At 40.7% G+C, this 22,201-nt stretch overlaps 2 protein-coding genes across 2 annotated transcripts in view; both read left to right on the forward strand.

Moving 5' to 3' along the window:
* The window catches only part of dner (delta/notch like EGF repeat containing), a 49,711-nt gene extending 31,928 nt beyond the window's left edge, over positions 1 to 17,783 (forward strand). Inside the window, exons 6-13 of the mRNA XM_023961667.1 lie at positions 631 to 784; positions 1,171 to 1,284; positions 5,648 to 5,881; positions 10,102 to 10,224; positions 10,313 to 10,426; positions 12,585 to 12,716; positions 14,003 to 14,249; positions 14,328 to 17,783. Of these exons, the coding sequence (XP_023817435.1) occupies positions 631 to 784; positions 1,171 to 1,284; positions 5,648 to 5,881; positions 10,102 to 10,224; positions 10,313 to 10,426; positions 12,585 to 12,716; positions 14,003 to 14,249; positions 14,328 to 14,439 (1,230 nt within the window). The 3' untranslated portion in view covers positions 14,440 to 17,783. The remainder of the gene's footprint in view (positions 1 to 630; positions 785 to 1,170; positions 1,285 to 5,647; positions 5,882 to 10,101; positions 10,225 to 10,312; positions 10,427 to 12,584; positions 12,717 to 14,002; positions 14,250 to 14,327) is intronic.
* A 2,335-nt stretch (positions 17,784 to 20,118) lies between these two features.
* The window catches only part of pid1 (phosphotyrosine interaction domain containing 1), a 28,911-nt gene continuing 26,828 nt past the window's right edge, over positions 20,119 to 22,201 (forward strand). The window contains exon 1 of the mRNA XM_004075769.4: positions 20,119 to 20,332. Coding sequence (XP_004075817.1) covers positions 20,303 to 20,332 — 30 coding nt within the window. The 5' untranslated portion in view covers positions 20,119 to 20,302. The remainder of the gene's footprint in view (positions 20,333 to 22,201) is intronic.

The raw sequence follows: 22,201 nt of genomic DNA on the forward strand, positions 1-22,201 counted from the left end.
TCTTTGAGTCTTCTTAAAGATGCTTTTTGATCAATTCATCATGTGGGTTTGTTTCAGAAAAAAAACAGCACTTTTCTCCTTTTTACACCTTTGAGTTTATTTTTTATGTTAAAAAAACGATAAAAATGAACAAAACATTGTTTTTGTTTTTTGCATTTTTTATGCAGGTTAACCTCAAACCTTGATATTTATCTTGAATTTTTCAAAGAGAACTCTAAGAACAAAAGGATAAGAGTTGTGGGAATGCAGCTATTTAGTTGTCTGCCTAAAGGATTACAGGGGGCGTAATAGGAAGCGCATTTAGTATCCTGAGAAGCATCTGATCCTGAAAGCTGCAAGCAGCAAATACAGCAGGAAGACAAAAAAAGAAAACCATCCTGCAGCACCAAAGATGAGAGCAAAAAACACCATCCATCCATCCATCCATCCATCCATCCATCCATCCATCCATCCATCCATCCATCCATCCATCCATCCATCCATCCATCCATCCATCCATCCATCCATCCATCCATCCGTCCATCCATCAGCAGCAGTCTTAGCAAAGAAGCCCAGACTTCCCTTTGAAAAAAGAAATTTCAGAAAAATGTTTTTGTTAACTTTTTTAATTGTCCCATTTCTGACCTTTAGAGCACCTTCTTCTGTGAGTGCGAGGACGGCTACACAGGAATCTTTTGTGAGGAGTTTGATGCCTGCCACCGTCGACCTTGTCGCAACAATGGCTCTTGCACAGATGTCCGACAAGGAGGTGAAGGATTCAACTTCACCTGCACCTGCCAGCCAGGTGTGTTGCTTCTCAGCTTTTTGAAATGGCCTTAAACCCCTCTGGTGTGTTCAAAATTAGACAGACCCACCACAGTTGGACTATCTGTGCTGCCTGGATTTAGAGTCTTCCTTTACTTCAGGAAATGTCTGAATGAGAAGATCTCAGAGAGCATGACCAGTTCTTGACAGGCTACTTTTGTAGCAGAAGCTTCAAAGCGTGAACTTTTGGTAGGACTTTAAATATCAGGGGTCACCTATTGTTGTGGCAAGATCTGTTTGGTGGAGAGCAGCACTTTCTGAAGCCTTGCTGCATGAGAGATGGCCACATGGCTGTTTGCCAACACTGAAATAGGCCGTCAGCTTCTGAACTGATCTAACAGCCGTCATGAAATGTCTTTTTGACAGGATATGAAGGGGAGCGCTGCCAGCGGCAGGTTGACCACTGCCTCTCCCAGCCCTGCAGGAATGGAGCCACCTGTTTCAGCAGCCTGGCTGGGCCTAGGTGCTACTGTCCCGAAGGTAGGAAGATTCTGGAATCAAATCCAATTAAGAGCACAAACACACACACACACAAAAAATATTTTTATTTTCCTTCTGTGACTTGTAATTAGTTTTTGTCTTTGTGTGCTGCATCTGGGAAAATACGTGATGACAAAAAAAAACGAGCATTTGTCAACTGGCCGCACTGCTTTATGTAGAATCCAGGAACTGAATGCAGTGCAAATGGTGACAACACTAATCAGAAAAACTGATGGCTAAAATGTAATGGCGTGTACTTGTATATCACTTTTCTACCTACAAGGACAAAGCGCTTTTACAGTCACAGACCCATTCACCCAGTCACACACACATTCACACACTGGTGGTCGCTCTGCTGCCAAACACAGGCGCCTGCCTACCACCAGAGGCAAGGTGGGATTCAGTGTCTTGCCCAAGGAAACTTCGACTCACGGGCGAATCGAACCTGCAACCTTAAGATCATGGGTCAACCGCCCTACAGCTGCACCACGGCCGCCCGTATGCATTTGTCAACTGGCTGCACTGCTTTATGTAGAATCCAGGAACTGAATGCAGTGCAAATGGTGACAACACTAATCAGAAAAACTGATGGGTAAAATCTGCCACTGTCTCTTTAATAACTAACATTATTTAGCTGAATGTGGATTTTGCACAAATATGTGCTAAATAAAGGACCTATTATCTATCATCTAAACAACTAGAATGACCAAACAATTGAACAATATGTGCTAAACTTCATGTTAACTGATACAAAACATCATTTTATCGCTTTAATTGAAGAAAGATCTACCATTAACTCCTTAACTGTAAATCAACAAACAAGCAATTTCTTTAAATAATTGATAATTTAATAATTTTAACTTGTGTATATGTCTTTATCAAGCAATAAGGCAAGCAAAAGAGAAAGACAGAAAACATACTGTTAAATGCAACATTACTATTGTTGGTAATGTTTGATAGAGTTACTGGCTCGTCCATCGTAGAGCCATTTGAACGACAGAGATCTTTTCTATTGTCTGGCTGTTGTGATGAACTGTGGAGTAACGTAAGACCACCTATGTTCTAAGTTTTTGTTGTTCTGGATACCAACCGGTGTGTAGAGGTCAGCACAATGATAACTTCATTTTTAGATGTCCTTCATCACGTTTTAATGGACTCACTGCAGCCAATCAGAATTGAATACTCATGCAGACTACCAAGTACTGAACAGGCAACAACTGACTCAGATACGGTGAGTTATGTTAAAAACAAAAAAACAAAAACAGAAACAAAACCCTAATTTTAAAGAATTCTTACCTTGTTTTATCTGCATTTTTCCTTATAAGAAAAGCAAAATTGTTCTGTTAAATATGTAGGGGATAATAGCAGACGAAGTGTGCTTCATCGGAAAGTAACACACGCCGTGGAAGCCTGCTTCGGCAAAGTAACCGTCATATATATAATATATTATAGATTCTAATCTATTATAGATTCTACTGAAGTGTCACTTGTAACAGCATATTTTAACATCTTTCATTTTTACCTAAAGCTGCGTTTAGTTAGTGCTCGAATTCCACAGTGTGAAAACAAGTTTCCATTTTGCAGCTGAATATGTTCAGGTCAGAGCAGAAGGGTGATTTCAGTCTAATCACCTTCATCTCTGCTGTGCGAAGCTCTTTACTGAAGGTGGAGGCGGTGTGGAGTTATGAGGGATTGCCGGCAGTTTAAAGATAAAAGGGGTTTTTCAGCTGTAGGTTCAAGTGTCTAACTTTTGACTTTAACATCCACTCAGAAGCATGAAAAGATCAAACTGCTCACCTGAAAAAAAAAAGCAAAACTTGAAAACCAACAAAGATGTGAGACTTTCAAGCAAGTACCTGTCTGCTACTTCAGCACCAAGGTCAGCACCATGCATCAATGTGCAGCACAGCTGGAGTGCTGACAAACCTTAGTGTCTGGAAGATCACGCAAAGATGATAACTCACTGGATTTTTTTCCTGAACAAATAATTTGTTCAAACAGCCGGAGAAAAGTTTTTAATCATTGTACTCTCAGCAAAACACAAACCAGCAAAACTAGAGCTAATTATTTCATTGAAACGCATTTTTTCAAGGGATTTCATAAATGTAAAATTTTAATGATGCATGATCCTGAAGTTAAGAAGTTGTAGTTGTAGACTTTAGCTGGCTGCTTGAGTGTGAAATTTTGCGAAGAATCACACTTTTCCCCAAAATGCCCAGCGACTTTTAATCCTTTATTTGGTTATCCCGACATGTGTGTTTTGGTTTTGTTAGTAGACCATGAAATATTTTTTCTGAGCTGCATAAGATTTTGTTGCTTTGGTGAGTTTCTGAGGCAACATTTTCACTCAAAGACACAGTAAGAAATGAAAATGCAAAAGCACTGTGGTCTTTGGAGTCCAGGCCTGCTGAAAGAACAGGACAATAAAAATAAAATCTAAGTGTCAAATGTAAAGTTATGTGTAATAAATGCAGGGTGAAAAAAGCAAAAGGCAGATGAGACAGCAGAAAGTTTAAATTTAAGATGGACATACGTTTACGACTCTCCTCAAGCTCGTGGGCCTCGAGAAAAACAGGAGCATGCCAGAGCTGAGGAGGAGGAGGAGCTGAGGTGGAGTTTCTCCATACGTTCCCGCCTCCCTGCTAAATGATGAACGTTTTCCTCACACAGACAAAGATCCTCCTGCAGATCAATGGGTTCTTGTGAGAGATCTGTTCATTAGTTCAATGGAGCGTGGCGTACGGCGTCGTCAGCAAAGGAATTTACGTCTGTTGGAGAGTTAATCAGGCCGCCCACGCACACAGTGCATCACAGCAGCCTCTCGTTTGTGCAGAACAATGGTTTCTCTCATGAGAGGAGAGAGACAAGATAAAAACATGAGGTTCACATTAGACGCAGAGCACAGGTGATGGAGGCTGAAGAAGCAAATCAAAAGCAGAGCAAAGAGAAAGCCTCCACCTTAATGTGCTGGAAGGATCCGGGAGCTCAACTGATCCGAGGAGCTGAGCTGTCCGGGGCTTTTGCCCCTAGAAGGGTCTTCCATGGCAAACAGGTCAGAGGAGACAAGATGGTTCAGAATCCCTTCATGTGAAAATTTAGATCAGTTTCCATCACCTGGATTGCCGTCACCAGGGTGCCACTGTGGAGCCAGGTTTGGGACTTGCTGGTGAGTGCCTGGTGGCTGAGGCTTTTTCTACAGTTCCAGGTTGGATCTAGCCTGAAATGATGACGTGGGATCACTCCCTCATGGGCCCCTCCACCATATGGTTTGGGTGGCAGGTGGGTGCTTCCGCGGCCCTACCCTGACTCATAGAATTTGGCTTTTGGGACGTCACCTCTCTGGGGAGCTTGGCCAGATTCAATCCCTCGTGGAGGGTTGGACTCTCCACTGGAATTGCTTATGGTGGGCTGACTCGTGAGACACCAGCCTGGCTGCCAATGGTTGGAGTTCAACCCCAGGAGACGGTCATGTCCCTCTGCCTTCGCTGGACTGGGATTTCAGCTGCTCAGAGTACCTGGGGGCGTAGTGGATATCGAACGCTAAACAGCATGCTAAACTGCGTTGGCCTCATTGACTCAAGCCTAGTCTCAGAGCATTGAATCCACAGAATCTTCACAGTCCACAGGAAGAAAGACCTGCAAAGAAACATAGAGTCATATTTCCTCAGCAGCTTTTGTTTGATTTCAGAAAAAAACAAATTTATGTATTTAAAAAATCAAATAATGTGAAGAAGAGCCAAACTGAGATGTTTCATGCTTTTTCTGAGGACCAAGATGGGCAGTGGAGAAAGTGACTTGTTTTTATTTTTTACCTTTTCGTTCTTTAACATTTTAAACAAAAAGTCGTAAAAACCTGCAGCGTTTTAAATCCTAGTGTCAGTAATAGAACAGAAAAAATGTCTTCACAATGATGAGAATTCTCAATCTAGACCGTGAAGCGGAAGCCAAAGATGCTGCAGAAACTGTTTGCATAAAGTATAAATCACTCACAGTGATTGTGGGGAATTCAAATATTTATGATTGAAATTTTAAACTACAAGTTTTATAAGGGTATATCAAAAATTATAAACCTTAAGTTCTAAAGATTAAATCAAAAGTGTTATAGTGTCGAAAGCTAGTCAGACATTTAGGATTGAATCAATTTTATGCTAAAGTTTTTGCTGCTAATACAACAGAAACTAAACTAGCTTTTAAGATTCATGTTTGATCTTTCTATTCTTATGTAATAAGAAAATTATATTCCTGTCAGTTTCTGTTTCAGATCATCGTCTTTTTTCCAGCTCGATGAGGAATTCCATTTTCTAATCATTGAATTTTAATTTTCTTCTTCTGTCTTTGTTTTCCTCTGAATCCTTATTGTCAGGTTATCAAGGCACCGCCTGTAAGCAGAAGGTGGACCCGTGTGCCTCCAGTCCCTGCCATAACAATGGCACCTGCTACGCCCAGGGCCCCAGCCCCCTGGGGTTTGGCTGTAGCTGCACAACGGGCTTCACGGGCCCCACATGTGGTCAGCTGGTCAACTTCTGCGCCCTGAACCCCTGCGCCCACGGGGTGTGCCGCAGCGTGGGCAACAGCTACAGGTGCCTCTGTGTTCCAGGTGAGCAAATCTCATGTTTCCACTCCTAACCAGTGCTGCATTAAGTAATACGAGGGAAAGGTGATCTGTTATGGAAATGAAATTCCAGTCGTTTTCACAATCCACAGCCAGTTCTGGATCCACTTTCACTGCTTTTGGGTAAAGCCCATTGATGTGTCTGATCCCTGATGACATGACTGACTCTAGAATGAGATCTTAGCCTTCCTTATTATAGCAAGGTGTCTGTTTGCCGTCACGCCACCATGAAAAGTCTGGTGATCATGTGACTCTGTCTAATCATGAAACATGAAACAAGGGTGTACGGTAGTTGGATTTGTGTGTTTGTGGTGGGTTTGTGTGCTTTACTCTCTTAATGTTCTATGTTGAGTCTGTGTCTAGTGTTTGGGATTTTGTAGTGTGTTTGTGTTAAGCTTGTGTTTGTGGTATTTTTGTGTATTGTATCATGTACTGTGTTTGTGATAATCTTCGTGTTTTGTCTGTGTTTGTGTGTTTATGGTGTGATGGTGTATTGTGTTGTGTTTGTATGTTTGTTTACAATGTGTTTGTATGTTTATGGTGTGTGTGTGGTGTTTTTATGGTTGGTAGTGTGGTGTGTTTGTGTGTTTATGGTGGGATTGTGTATCGTGATTCTGTTGTTGTAGAGTTAGATAAGCTAATTCTTCTCTAAGAGGTACATCGCCTGTCTGTCCTGGGGGAGGATCCCTCCTTCATGCACATCCCTGAGGTTTCGTTTAGTTTAGAATTTGCCTATTGAATTCCATGACTTCATTGTCGTTATGATTTTAAGTTGTGTCTGTGTGTTTCTGTTTACATGTTGTGTGTTTGTGAAGTGTTGGTGTGAATGTAGTGTGTAACCGTCTGTATCAGAGCTGCTGTGTGTCTTGTTTCAAAGTAGACATTTGCTACTTTAACTTGACTGAATCAGGAAGTTTATCTGTCAGATTTAGTGGTCGTGTGGAAAAAGGTCATTGAGGTGAAGCTCGTTTCCTCTGACCTTGTATTGTCTGATACTTTTACTGTTGGGGAGGTGAGTAAATGTGAAGGCTGCTCTCTGCAGGAACGCTCTGGATTGGTCTGAAAGTCTGGTCTGAATGAAGAAGCAGGAGCAGCTCCTTCTCTGACATCTGTCGTGCTGGGCTTTGAGTCGTCACACCTGACGGGTTCTCCTTAATTTTCATGTAGCGACAGATTCTAATGAGAAAGACTTATGTTTCTCTTTTGTTCCTTTGGGATTCCATGAACCTTGGATTCTTTCAAGGTTCTAGTTGACATTTTCTCTCAGACATCCATCTTGAAGAGGCCTTTCTAATTCTCCTGCTGCCTCTGATGACCGCTCATAAAGCTTTGTGATGGTGGCCAGCCGCACAGGCTCCGGCAGCAGCAGTAAAACTCTTCTGGGTCACTGAGGAGTTATATTTAGACAGGAGGAAGGTGCTGCTGCTGATGAAGATGATGCTGCTGCTGCCTGTGTGATCGAATCAATTGGGCGGAATAATAGCTCATCATGAACCGCCGGCTTGCAATTACCTTGTGGGGACGGTGGGATTGATGACTTTCACGGAGACGCGGCGATGTCATTTTACTCTTTGCTGGTTTGGCTCTCCGCTAATTCACTTTGTCTCTTCTGCTGATGAGATACAGTTTTATTTCTAAATGTCTCTGCAGAAAATGTATTTTCATAACCCCCTGACTTCATGTTCTCACCCTGTGTCTCGCTGTTTGTCCACTGTTTCATGTTGTCATGACAATGCCTTGTCTTTTGTTGTAGTCTTTCCTTTTTTTTGTCTGGGATCGGTCCTGAACCACATTGTTTTTACAATTCTTCTTTCTTACTATGGGCCTGAGTAAAGATTTTCCTACTAACCAACCAACAGTTGCACACACCTAGTACCCAGTAAAAATTAATTTTAACACCCCCCACACACACACAAACACACACAAGAAAAAAAAAGATGATCACAGCAGATGAAACGGTGAAACGGTCAAAAAAATAAATAGGGCCAAAATCTCTTATGGGGTTAAAAAAAAAGGTCAAAACCTTCACATGTTAGGAATACCCACAAGAAGTTTTAAATTATTATGGGATGGCCATAGGACCTATGGCTTGTTGCCTATTTTGTTTGTGGCAAAGTGTGAAATTTTGCAAATTTACATTATTTCACGTAAAAAAAAAACTTTTGTCCAAAATTTAAGTCTACAACCACAACCCAAGTTTTTTTTTTAAACCGTTAAGCCTTTGAAGTGGCCATCTTGAATCTTTTTTTTTTGATTTCCTTTAGCACTTTCTATACATTTAAACTCCCAGGGATTTCTGCAGTATCTCCTCCTAACTCCCAGCACGTCATCGGGAAGCCAGTATGGAAAACAATTAAGAGTTAGAAGTTAGATTCTGAACAGCGTTCCCATGGGGAGCTCGAAAAAAGTGGCGTTTTTCCTGTTGCTTGCATCTTTTTTAGCGGAATATGGTGAAATTGTAATGGTTAATCTGAACAAAACAATATGACATTTGATATGAACATATTTTGAAAGTGGGTGGGGTAAATGGCGTATACTTGTTTAGCACCTAAAACACATTCCCACGCTGATGGTGGCTCCGCTGCCAAACACTGGCACCAACCTGGCAAGGTGGGGTTTAGTGTCTTGCCCAAGGACACTTCGATACATGGGTGGGCAAAGTGGGAATCGAGCCGAGGTCAACCGCCCTACCGCTGCACCATGGCTGCCGGTTAACAAAAAACCTCAGCTGCAAAGGAAATCCAAAAGTCTTCTTTTGCCAATTTTTCTAAAAAATGACACAGATCTGTTTGTCATATTAGGTGACCAAATAGTTGCTATGGAGATAAACTCAACATAAAAGCCGCCATTCTGAAAAAAGTGAGATTTTTTCACATGCAGCTCTGACCAGAAGGACAAAGTGAAGGGCTGCTCAGCCAGTCAGTGCAGATCAAAAGGGGAGTAGGGGAGTGGCGAGGGCGGGTGGCGTGCTAGCGCCTGCATGCCATACACCGTTCAAGGCTTGAAATGCTTTTATTTTCCATCCTCTAATCTGTATTTAGTTTTATTCTACTTCTTTCCCTTACTTTGCCCGTCATGATTTTGGTGGTCGTCGTGGTGACTCGTTTGTGACAATTCTGCTGTTCGTTCAGGGTGCCCTACTCCATGCGACCTTTACCCCGAACGCACCGGTATGTGGTTGTCATGTTTAAAAACGTGGTTAGCCTTCAAATTAGAGGAGAGGAGCTTCTCCATCTTGTCAGCTCCTAGAATGACGTGCTGAAGATGACAGACTTTCCTGCGCCTGCTCGTTTTGTGGCGAGGCCTCCTTACCGTTTTAAACAAAGCTGCTGGGAAGCTGACATGCAGAAAGGGTCGTCTCTCAGTTTCCTGTAATCCAGCTTACTCAAGAGCCTTCCAGCCCAAAGACGGCAGAGTCTTGGAAAGACAGTTGACATTTCCCTGACATTTCACAGAAACCACTCTGGGGGCTCCCACTGGGCTCCTTATTAAATTCTTGTCTCTGGCTTTCCAAATACATTTAGCTGTGGCTCACAGGAAGACGCTCAAACCTTGAGTCAACAGTGGAAAACACCCATAAATAGATGAGATATAAACAAAACTGGTCTCTGAAAGAAACTGAAAGACATTCTGGGAATTTAGGATAGCCATCAAGATAATTTTATCCTGGAAAACGAATAATCCTCAGCAGATAAACTAACCTGAAAACACACTTTGAATATTTTATTATTCAAATGCAGAAAAAAGGTTTTCTACATGACTGACGGCGATCCTCATTAGCAAAGAGACACAAAGTTTCTTCAGGAAAATGAAACATCTAAATATCTAAAAGTCAATTAAACAATCAAGAAGCAATGAAACTGTAAAAACCAAAGAACTGATGTGTTTAGCTGCTCATTCTGGGGCTATATAAATCAGACGGGTCTCCTCTGACCCAACATCTTTGAATGGGACTTTAAATCAACACTAGATGGTGCCAAAAAACCTCTAACAACGTCCTGTTGTGACAGATGTTTATTGGTCATAAAAAGGCTCTTATTTTGTAGTCACATTTCTTTAAGCAGTGAAACATGAAACTGGTCAAATGAGCCCTGACAGGTAAAACGTTTACACCTTTGAGGTCCCTTTTCTGTGTTTTTCCATCATCCTGTTGATATATTTATATTATTTAGGTAAAGTAATGTAGACTTATGTGTCCCATCCAGGCTACCATGGCTTGTACTGTGAAGAGGAGTACAACGAGTGTCTGTCTGCTCCCTGCCAGAACTACGCCACCTGCAGGGACCTCATCAATTCCTACGAGTGCGTCTGCACGCCGCAGTTTGAAGGTGTGTGTGACATTTCGTGTTTGGCCTTGCCTCCAGGCGCGCTACTAAATGTGTCGCAGCATGAGTGATGGCAGGTTGTCTCTCGCAGGCAAACATTGTGAAATCTACAAGGATCCGTGTCTGAAGGTTCACTGCGAGAATGGAGGTCGCTGTGAGAGTTCTGCTTTCAACACCTCCTGCGTCTGCGCTGCTGGATACCTGGGTGAGCCTTCAGATGAAAACAAAAGAGACAAACTTTAAGGAAACAATGTAAAGCAGCAGCGAAACGACCACTGTGAGACTCAAAAGCTCCACAAAGTGAAGCGGCGTGACCACAAAGGGACGCAAATGAGAGAGACGATGTGACACAAATTGCAGAGAAGTCCAAAGCAGCTAAAAGTGGGTCACACGCCACCTAAAGGCAGAGAACAATCAAAAGAGGACAGTCACTATGGAACAAAAAGAACCAAAAGAGACCCAACAAGGTCCTGTATTGTGGTGAAAGCTGGAGACATAATAAGAGATTTAAAAAAAACAATGTCCACAAACTCCCAAAACAGATAATTCCTGATGATTTGAAATGGAACCTCACAAAGTAAGAGGAGAGATGGATGTGAGACGACGCAGGGTTTCTCATTGTAACATTTCCATTCAGAGATGGTAAACCTGAAAATCTGCAGCTTATTTTTGTGAAGCTGTTAAGAGAAAAGAGAATTATCTAGTGGAAAAAACAAGTTAAAGAATATAGAAAACAGAATTTGTTCCTCTGTGAAATAAGTACAAAAGTAGAACTATATTATGATTTGTCTTGGTAAGATTTCTTAAAATAATCATTTAAATTAAATCTAGAAATTATTCATAAAAACTTATATTAAGGTATATTACTCTGATAAATGGAAACATTATGTCTCAAAATATTTATTGCTAAAAAAACTAGTATTATATCTTTAAACTAGGTATATTTATACACATATTCCCCCAAATGTGTCTTATTTCAAAGTCCCACTCCAAATATATTTTTATCTATTGTAAAATCGTTCTTAGTGGATTTATTATTACGCCATTTTTAGCCAAAAGTAAATGCCTGAGTCAATATATTTATTGCAGAGCATATGGAGTTCATTAGGCTGTGGGCGGGACTGTTGATGCTGAAATCCCATTATTCCTTACTTGACACCCTCTCCCACTAACTTACAGCCCCTCTCACCCCCAACCTAACATTTCCAGTGCAACATAAATGGCAATATTAGAGCCATCCAGCCGTACAGTTTTGAGCCAGATACCAGCTCTTGGAAAACAAAGACGTACATTTTTCTGATAGTGGATACCTCAGAATTGGGGCGGAGCAGGGAGAATTTGACCCGCCCATTTCTGTTGCTGCGTAAGAAAATATGAGCTTTTTCAAACAGCAGGTTTCTATCTGCTCCTGATTCATCATGATTTCAAATAAGAAATGCTTAAAAACAGAGTTTTAATCTCAAATTATTTTAAATATGTCGTCCATCATGAGAACAATTCTACAAACACATGTTAAAAACACCAAAAACACTATTTTCATTGGAGTGAGTTTTAAGAGGTACAGCAGTCCAAGTCTTTTTACTTTTAGACCATAATCAACCTAAAAATGAGACTACAACCTGTTTTAAGATGACACGTCTTGAAGATTTGATGAAACAGACTTGCTTGATTTAGGAAAGTGTTTTTTTTGTACTGTTAACACAGTCCAAATCCATTTAACAACAGCAGAGTAGTTTAAAGTAAACATTCATTTTCACATTACTTTAAATAAATATTTATCTTTAAATGTGGACTAGTCTTACTTTGGGACAATTATGGTCTAAGAATAAAGGATAGCTGGACTTCTGTTAAAAGAGATAAATGATAAGAACATATATTTGCTTATCAAATCAAATCAACTTTAATTCATAAAGTGCTTTTCATTCCCTGGGGCAGCTCAAAACTTTTATTTTTGAGCAAAAAACACTAACTTTAAGACCATTTACCTGAGTAATATTCCCAAAAATGAGTGTTTATGTATTACATGTTGTTATTATATGTGCTAATATATTATAATTATAACTGTTTTCATTTTTTTAGTAAAAGGGCAGAACATCACAACTTTTTAAAAGAAATTCCACCAAGACAAATTCTACTGGTTCTTTTAATAGATATTTTCACTCAAAAGAAAAGAAAAACAAAATATACTCTATAATTTTTTATTTGTTTTTCCGCAGCACTGAAAAGACACAAAATCTCATCACGTATTTGAGTCTAATTTCTTTTTTAGATATTTTTTAGAGTTGATGTTGGACAAACTTGCTGACTAAAGACAGGCTTTAAAACAAAACATATAACACTAAAAGACTCCTTATGCATTTCAGGAGAAAAATGTGAAATTGACATCAACGAATGTGAGAGCAACCCTTGTCGTCACGGAGGCACCTGCATCGACCAATCAAATGGCTTCACCTGCCACTGTCCACCTGGCTGGGTTGGACCCAGCTGTGAGATCCGTAAGTGATCCATCAATAAACTCTGAAAAGGACTAGTCTCAAAATAGGAAATAAATCGTATTAAATCCTAATGAAATCTAAAACTAAAACTTGGAACATAAATCTAACTTTTTGCTTCCAAAACAAATGACAGTGATTGACAGTCTAAATTTATTTAACTTTAAAATGACATGCTTGAATTTGAACCAAGAATGACGGAATAATTTGAGTTTTTTAATCCTTGAATTAAGATTGTTTTTATCAAAAAGGATTTCGACTCATTTTGATAATAATTTCTTATTTCTAGATCCTAGCTCTTTTTTCTTTCAATACGTTCACTTAAAAACACCTTTGTTTCAAAGGTGACTCCCCCCTGGTCATATTACTTAGATCAGCTGCATCTCATGAGAACCAAGGCACCACACTAGCTGCTGCACTGTCAGCACAGTGTCAGCATCGTTTCAGATATATTGAAACCCTCCATGGTCTCAGTACCAGCACCTACCTGGACACAAGATTTAGAAGACGTTGCATTCATCGACACGGCAAATGTTAACACTGTGGGAAAAAAAAACTTGTCACTGAAATGCAGTGACTGAGTCTACTAGAATCCTCAGTCTAGCACAAGCTCTGCCACCAGCTCTGCCTTAGCAACAGCTCCTGCAACTTTCTCACACTTTAAGAACATGTGGGAGTAAATGCAACATTTAGCTGCAGGGAGGATTTTCTCCACGGTGGTACAGTTAGAAGTTCCTAAAGGGAAGAATGCAAACATGCTACATTTAGATGAGAACACAGCCAAAAGGTCATCTGAAGGGATGCTTCCTTGGAAGTTTGTGAATAAAAAGTCAAAGGTTACAAGCCACTTGCTGTACCTGATTCACTCAACTGATGTTGTTTTTTGAGTATTTTAATTAAATATATTTTATATTTATGACAGTGTTGCTTTTGCTTACTTATTTTGCGCTAGTGACTTTGTTAATTTATTACTGTATTTTAAAAAAAAGTATTAGTAGTTTGTGGTGCTTTTATATAGTAAAGAAGTAAAAAATAGTTACTCAGTGATCACAAAATTTCAAGATAAAGTATCAATATCAGTGATTCTAGCCTGGTAATTAATTAGTTTTGAAGTGATACCTGAATTCCCAGTATCACCCACCCCTAGTGTAGAAAAAAGAGAAGTTAGACCAACATCAAACCTGGTAGAGTACCTGGAATGTCTAAACACAAGATTTAAAGTCTTTGTAAGTATCAAATATGTAGCTCACGGACGGCCGCACATCCCTACGTGTGTGTCTGTGTGTTAGACCTGCAGTGGAAGCCGGCACACGCCGAGGACACGCTGACCAACATGCCCCGTCACTCCCTCTACATCATCATCGGTGCTCTGTGTGTGGCCTTCGTTCTCATGCTCATCATCCTCATCGTGGGCATCTGCCGCATCAGCCGCATCGAGTACCAGGGCTCCTCCCGCCACGCCTACCAGGAGTTCTACAACTGCAGGAGCATTGACAGCGAGTTCAGCAACGCCATAGCCTCCATCCGCCATGCCAGGCAATATTCCCCCACCCATGGCAGCTTCTGCTTTGTGGTTGGAGTTTTATGATGAACTGAAGCCTCTTCTCTTGTCAGGTTTGGGAAGAAGTCTCGGCCCGCCATGTACGACGCCACTCCCATCGCCTACGAGGACTACAGTCCCGATGACAAGCCTCTGGTTACTCTGATCAAAACCAAGGATTTGTAAAACCCTCTTCCCACACTCATCATGTGCAACCAGCTTTTGCAGATACACACAAAGACCCACACGTGCACAGAGCCAATCAAAAAACAGTTGTCCTCCACACACACGTGAAGAAATAAACATAATTGAATGTAAGGAGGAAGTAAATGCTGTAGTTTCTCAAATTTGATTCCTTTATTTTCTCAACAATAATGAGGCTTCGTTGTAGCATCAGAGCAAACCTACTTAAGTTATAGCTTATGAGCTGATAGAGCATCTGCTGGAGAGCCTGATGGAGAACACACTGACAGGCGTTCTTAGGGGACCTCTAGATCAGTGGTCCCCAATCTCTGGGCTGGACAGTCGGTACCGGGTCCCAGAGAGAAAAAAAACATGTCCTACATTTTTTCAGTTTCATTTGTAATCTGATTCAAGACAGAGGAAGTTTTATTTTGGAAAACCACTGGATTCTCCAGTAAATCCGACTCATTGTTGACGCATGTCAAGTACCTCTGTCACAAGTTGAAAATCCGTTTGTTACTTTCTTAAAGCGGCTGCTCCGGCCACTAAATTGAAACCACCAAACTGGTAAAGGAAATAAAAGACAGACATATTTGGAAAATTTTATTGCAACAGTTGTTCCCACACACCATAAAAATATTGCATAATATTTAGCACCGGCTGTCTAATGTTAAGAGGATGCTGCTAATAAAGTTCCTCAAACGGTGGATTCACCTTTATTATTATATTTAGAAAATACCAGTTTTAGGACTTGTTTTCTTTTTCTTGTATTTATTTGTTGTACCTTAAAAGTCAGGCGAGGCTGAAGTTGGTGCTGATTTTGTCAAGAGTCCCTAGCTGCAAACAAGATGACAGTGGATCTCCATCCGAACACAGGGCGCTATCAAAAAAAGAAAAAAACGGATGCAAAATTGTACTGAAAAAAGTTTAAGAATAGTTAGATTGCGAAAGGTGAACCACGATATAGCAAGGGACCACTGTTTTATAGGTCCAACGAAGATTTTTAATAGATTTAAAAAAAAACAGTTGTTACTCACAGAACTTGTGCTTGAAATGTCATCTGGTGCAAAGTGAGAGGTTTGTCAGCAATGTTGTATTCAACTTCTAAACTATTGTGACACTTTTTCTCTTATTTTCTTCCTTTCCACCATCTCTCGTCTTTGGGTAAACATTCTCTACAACCACCGGCCACTTTACTAGGCACACCTGTTTAACTGCTTGTTACGGAAATTTCTAATTAGGCAATCACATGAAAGCAGCTCAGTGCATTTACATATTCAAGTCGATGTGCTGCTGTTCAAACCGAGCATCAGAAGGGAAAACAAATACGCTTTAAGTAACTTTGAACATGGCATGGTTGTTGGTGTCAGACGGGCTGGTCTGAGTATACAGAGAAGTTTACAGTTTACAGAGAATGGTCCAAAGAAGAGAAAATACCCAGTGAGCGGCAGTTCTGTGTGCGGAAATGCCTTGTTAATGCCAGAGGTCAGAGGAGAATGGTCAGACTGGTTCCAGCTGATAGAAAGGCAACAGTAACTAAAAACCCACTGGTAACGATTGAGGTCTGCAGAAGAGCATCTCTGATCACAAAACATATCCAACCTTGAGGTAGATGGGCTACAGCAACAGAAGACCACACTGGGTGCCACTATTGTCAGCTAAAAACAGGAAACTGAGGCCACAATTCACCAAAACTGGACAATAGAAGATTTGAAAAACCTTGTCTGGTCTGATGAGTCTCCATTTCTGCTGCCACATTTGGATGGTAGGGTCAGAATTTGACGTCAGCAACATGAAAGCATGGATCCATCCTGCCTTGTATCCTCGATTCAGGCTGGTGGGTGTGCCTTAGTACCGATTGAGCATGGTTCCAACACCACTGCCTACCTGAGTATTGTTGCTGACCATGTCCATCCCTTTATGACCACAGTGTACCCATCTTCTAATGGCTACTTCCAGCAGGATAAGCCACCATCTCATAAAGCTGGAATCATCTCAGACTGGTTTCTTGGACATGACAATGAGTTTCCTGGACTCAAATGACCTCCACAGTCACCAGATCTCACCCCAATAGATCACCTGTAGTGGAACAGGAGATTGGCATCATGGATGTGCATCTGAAAAATCTGCAGCTTCTTTGTGATGCTATCATGTCAACATGGACCAAACTCTAAGCCCCGTACTAGCAGATTGGACCTAAGAAAGTGGCCTTCAATTTTATGTATACAAATACTTTTTTCCCTGTGCCACAAAGAAGAACAACTTCTGTTTCCGGCATGGAGTGGAGCTCCATCCGCCATCTTGTCTGCAGCTGGGTGCATCTTGATTCTTCAGCTTCCACTTTCAAAGTTACGGGTTAAGAGAAAATCTATATCACATTTGAATGGTTCCTACACTAAATCGAGTGCACAAGAAAAGTTTAAAGCAACTGCAGATATTTTACAGAGGATGAAGATAAACTTTATCCTCAAAGGTTAGGGAACGTGGAGGCTATAAAAAACAAATAACTAAAATCTGATGCCCACTTCAGCCTCGTACCGGCCGATCTGTAAGAACATCGACTGACATCAAACCGGTCTGTGGCCTGAAAAAGATTGGAGACCACTGTTGTAGACATAGATTCATCTCACACAGTGCATTCACGTTATCCTTTTTCTATATATTCAAACAGTATTTCTGCAGTAGATTGCCTTACTTTGTGCATGGTTAGATTTGATGTTAGCTCTGTAATATTTTAACAAATCATTAGCCGTTTTTTTTCCATTATACATGTATAATTCTGTCAAGAATGTGCCAAATGGTGTGTTTTTTTTCTTTGTGGTTAGTAGGCAGGAAACGAATAAAATACTAGTCACAGGTTTATTTTTATTTTTGAATCGCCACTGTATTGTCCTATTCTGTACATATTCTCACTGGTGTGTTTAGTAAAGAGCGTGGGTTTGCTGGAGTACTGTATCCTTACTAACCAACTGTATGTAATTCAGTGAAACTTAGGAAAATATGCTCCTTACTGCACAGATTTAGCGAGTCAGTTCACCTTGTCGCTCCGTAGATCCTGGGTTCACGCTTCTCTGGGAGTGCTGCCTCTTTGTCCGCTGACCTCAAGAAAACCGAGGGAGGAGAAAAAACCTGAACATGCCCTGTGTGTTTTTGTGTTCTGCCAGTGGAGAACTTCCCGTCCGTGCAGCTGTGTTATTCCACTCAAACTTCAAGTGTTTGCACATTAGATTCTGCTGATTTGGTCCTTTTCTTTCTTTGACTTTTAAACATAACAACACTACAGTTACCTATTATCCGCTATTATCTATGTTGAAATATATAAACAATAAAGATTCAAGTGAAACGAATCCGCCTCCAGGTTGGACTTTTTGAGGCATATCCGAGTTTGTTTGGTAGCCACAGATGACCTCTCTGTCCCAAGGTCAGACTGGAGTGTCTGCTGTGGGAAAGGGCTTTTATGGAGTGTTAATGATGTGAACACCCCCGGTGACTCCAGGCACTCTCCAGATGTTCACCCATGTAAACACAGCTAAATACAGCCTGGCGACTGTTGTGTCGCAGCACACCTACACCCGTCATGAGTGCAGAAAGAGAGCACACACACTGCAGCAGCAGAACAGATGTCGCTGGTGATGGTTGATTTGGTCTGTTTTAGAGACTGTGCTTGACTTTTGGCCTGTGAACACTCTGGGGGGTCGAAGCGTTTGCAGCTCGCTTTAAACAGAACCCCACAGTTTTGTTTGTGCACAGCAAAAATAGGCCTCCCTAGAAATAGGTTAAAATTCTTAAAAGTTAAAAATAATTCTTAAAATAAGCAAAAAAAAAAAAAAAAAAAAGAGAAAAAAATCTGCCAATGGGGTAAGAAGAAAAATTGTTTTACCAAGAATTCTTATTCTAAGAGAAAAACTAAACATGTTTATTTTACTTGCCATACAAAAAAGAAGACAATTTTTCTTGAAACAAGGATCGTTTTACTTTTTTGAGATTTCGTTTTTGCCCTTTTTAAGCACTAAAACTGTGATTCTGGATTATCTCTCTGCTTGGTTCCTTCATAAGGTTTTTTTCCCAGTAAAAGTAAAGCAATCATCATTCAAAGACCCTGAGTATTTAAAACTAAAGTAACTCGTGGAAAGCTTTGTTCAAATCAGGCAAGAGAACTTTCTGTTTTGCAGGAGATTGTAAAATGCAGACATGACACTCTTCATCTAGTCCTTGTGAGAATTGAAAGAACGAGTTCTTTTTGCAGCGTATTCCCAAGAGGTATTAAATCAATCCCCTAGTATACTTGTTTTTTTTTCTGTCTACTTGGCTTACATTATGGTCATTTCAATTTTTTAATTTGTGAACTATTAATTTTTCTTAATGAAAAAGGCATGATCAATAAATATCTTATTCATTCAAAAATTCTGGAAACAAAAACCTTTTTTTTTAATCAAACAGCCAAGAACAGATGTGGAGCGTAAAGTGAGTTGGAGTTAAAAAAGTCCTTAGGCTACTAAACATAAACGTGTATTATAAATATGACTTAACAGCTTTTAGATGCTTATTTGTGCTGTGATGACATTAACCCACTGAAGATTTTTGGGTTTGTATGGAGTTTTCATGATTTTCTTTGCACATTTATGACCTGCGTATGTTTTCAACATTAAATATTTGGGGAAAATGACAAAAAAACGGATGTTGGTTCAAAAAGTAATTCAATAAACTAATATTTATGTTTTTACAAGGACTCTATTACTGGAGCAAATGTTTTCAGTAATTATATATTAAAGATGTGCATTTAATCTAGGACATGTAACGTTCAAGTGGACTGGTTTAAAATGAAAAGGTTTAAAATAATTAAAAAAAACTGTAAAATTATTTTTTTGCTCAAGCAGCTAAACATGCAATTGCAATAACCCTGATTGAAAGTGCCAAAAAAGCTCAGTTTTGTTTAAAACCTAACATAAAAAGCTGTTTCTATTTACTTTGATTTTATTAATTAAAGTAAACATTTTGATACCAGAATAGTTAAACTGGATCTTCACTCCAATCATCTTTTGGTCTATTTGTAAAGCATTGGTCTTTTAAAAATATTATGCTGTTTTTAGTCTTAAATAATAATAACAAAAACTATATAGTTTTCTAGGACATAGTTTCTGCAGAGCAGCAGTAGTTCATTAGAATTTCACCTCTGAATTGTGGGTGGGATTGTTGGTGCAGAGTAAGCCTGCCCACATTTCCCATCATTCCTTTGTTTACAATCTCTCCCATTGGCTTTCAGCCCCTCACACCACCAACAAAAATAGCGATCAAAATGTAGCTATCCAGCTGTAGATTGGAGACAGATGTGAGCTTGGACAGAAACAAAAACGTACATGGATCTACTTGTCCACAAGTGGAAGAATGGAATGGAATGGAGAAGAATAGGGAGCTTCTGGCTTGTTGTAGGTTCTATGTCACACCTACAAACGTTTTTCATCTGCACTTTTTATTGTCTGCTCCTGATCCAGAAAGATTTGGATAAAGAAATACTCAGAAATGCAGTTTTAAGATTGATTTTCTTTATATATGTCTTCCATCATGAGAAAACTGCCGCAATAGCACACCATTTTCATCGGAGTGGGTTTTTAAACGTGCGAGAAAATCAGAGTTGGAGAACAGCTATTTCCTGCAGCACCTGAACGCAGCGCCGCGGCACAAAGTAACAGCTGCTCCCCCTGCTGGCAAAAAAAGGAAATTACTCCAGGCGGAGCGACCCATCCTTCAATGCCGAGCAGTCCGAAGTGCAGGGGGTGGGGGGGCACAGAAACCTGTGAGAGGGAGCAGATGTGAGCCGGACCACGACGGGAGAACACGCCGCAGCACAGCCAGTCCCTCCGCTAACATGTGGCAGCCCGCGTCGGAGCGATTGCAGGTAAGACCACGGCGCCCGGGAGGCGCCTACGCCAGAAAGTAACGGTTCCGCCGCGGCCACAGCGGCGGAGACTCTGCGGTTTGCTGCTAGGCTCCAGCCTGGAGGGATTTAAAAAATATATATGTCGTTCCGGGGGAGCTGCAGACGTTTCTACAGGCGGCTTTAACGTCTGCTTAATAGCAGAAAAAGTAGGATTTTCCTGCTTCAGCTGTTAATTTGTTTGGCTCCACGTCTTTTGTACCTGGCCGTGCACGTTACGCAAGCACGGTTGCATCTAACCGGGCCGTTCCTCTGGAGTGATCGTCGGGATCAGGTCCTCCTCATATCGTCGTTATACCAGGGGGCATCCGTTTGCATTTCGGAAGTTGTGGTTGTTGGATTTTCCGCCCGGTGGCCCCTCTGGCCTCCCCGCGCGCTCGGGATGCTCACGCCGCCGTCGCGAGCATGTCAGGCCGCTAAAAAGCGCTGAAAGTCTCGCTGATGACGTCCGGGGGTGAGGCGAGCTCCGACCCCGGCGGCTTCACGTCTCCCGCAGAAATAATGCTCTCCAGATGTCGGCCTCCGGGCTGACTGCCAAGTGAACTTGCACAATCCCCTCTCCTGCCCCGGCGTCGGGAGGACGGAGCAACGGCGCGGAAAGGCGAGAGACCCGCTGTTCGCGCCTCCGATGATCGGATGTGGAGGAAGGGCCGCCGCGCTCGACCCACTCGTGGTTACAGCATTTGCTGTGGATCTGTGGAAACCACCATGATCTCTTCATCACTCTTAGGTTTCAGTGAATCACATTTTTTTAACCTTTTGTTTTTAGGAAAAAGTCACAACAAGTGTCATCCGGTTAGGCTCACATTTGACAGAGTTGTGGAGGTGAATCATCATCTTACAGTGATCACCACACAGATGGTGGTGGAGGCTGATGGAGAAGAAAATCAAAACATTTGTTAATCTTCTTATTTTGAATTGTTTTTATTTCCTGTTTTATTTTGAAAATATTTTCTCGCATCCTTTTAAATATTTAAACTTTCTTTCGATGTTTACGCATTGTGTTTCTCATGCATATATTTGCCCCATTTCATGTTAACATTTGACTATAAAATAAAAAAAATAAATAAAAAAAGAAGCAAGACAACTTCCTGTAGTCAGATGTTGAAAAAACTTTTGGGTCTTTGATGTCACCCTTTAGTCTATTTAAGTGCACTACTGATTTTCCCAGAGACTTCTGGGAATTTTCAAGGGTACTGGATTTTAGAATTGTAAATTTGGACAGCCCTACAAAATGGTGAATGCCCTATTGTGCCCTTAGTAGTGAAGGAATTAAGACACAACCCTTGTCTATACTAAAAGTGAGGCAGTATATTTAAAGTTTTCAGTTAGTACTTCCTACACCTTGTGGTACATGGAATACTTGCTACACTTAAACTCAAGTTTACTTTAGCCCTATACAACCATTTGTATCATATTTGATTGCATTTCAAGACCACTATCTCATAACCGTGATTCAAACTTTCCTTAAAAACTATTGATTTAATGTTTTCTGTCTTGTAGTTCATCATCATTCCAGTAGGGGCACTAGAGGGGATTTTCCTGCTCATTTCAAAATTAGAAAATCTCACTTTTGGTGGGAAAAGTTTAGTGAATTTTTCAACACTTTATGACGAGAATAATTCATCGTTTTTATGTGGCGATTTGCTGTATGGAAAGAATGCAAAATTTGTTCATCATTAATTTTTTTCAACACATTTCAACCATCTTAAAAATGTGTGGCTCAAATTTGAGACACTGGGTAAATAAATAGATTGATAAACATGTTTAGTTTTGCCCCCCTGAACATTCATATCAAAATAACATTGTTGTGAGCAAAAACGTACCAAA

The sequence above is a fragment of the Oryzias latipes genome, chromosome 13 (assembly GCF_002234675.1).
Source record: "Oryzias latipes chromosome 13, ASM223467v1".
Lineage (NCBI taxonomy): Eukaryota > Metazoa > Chordata > Actinopteri > Beloniformes > Adrianichthyidae > Oryzias > Oryzias latipes.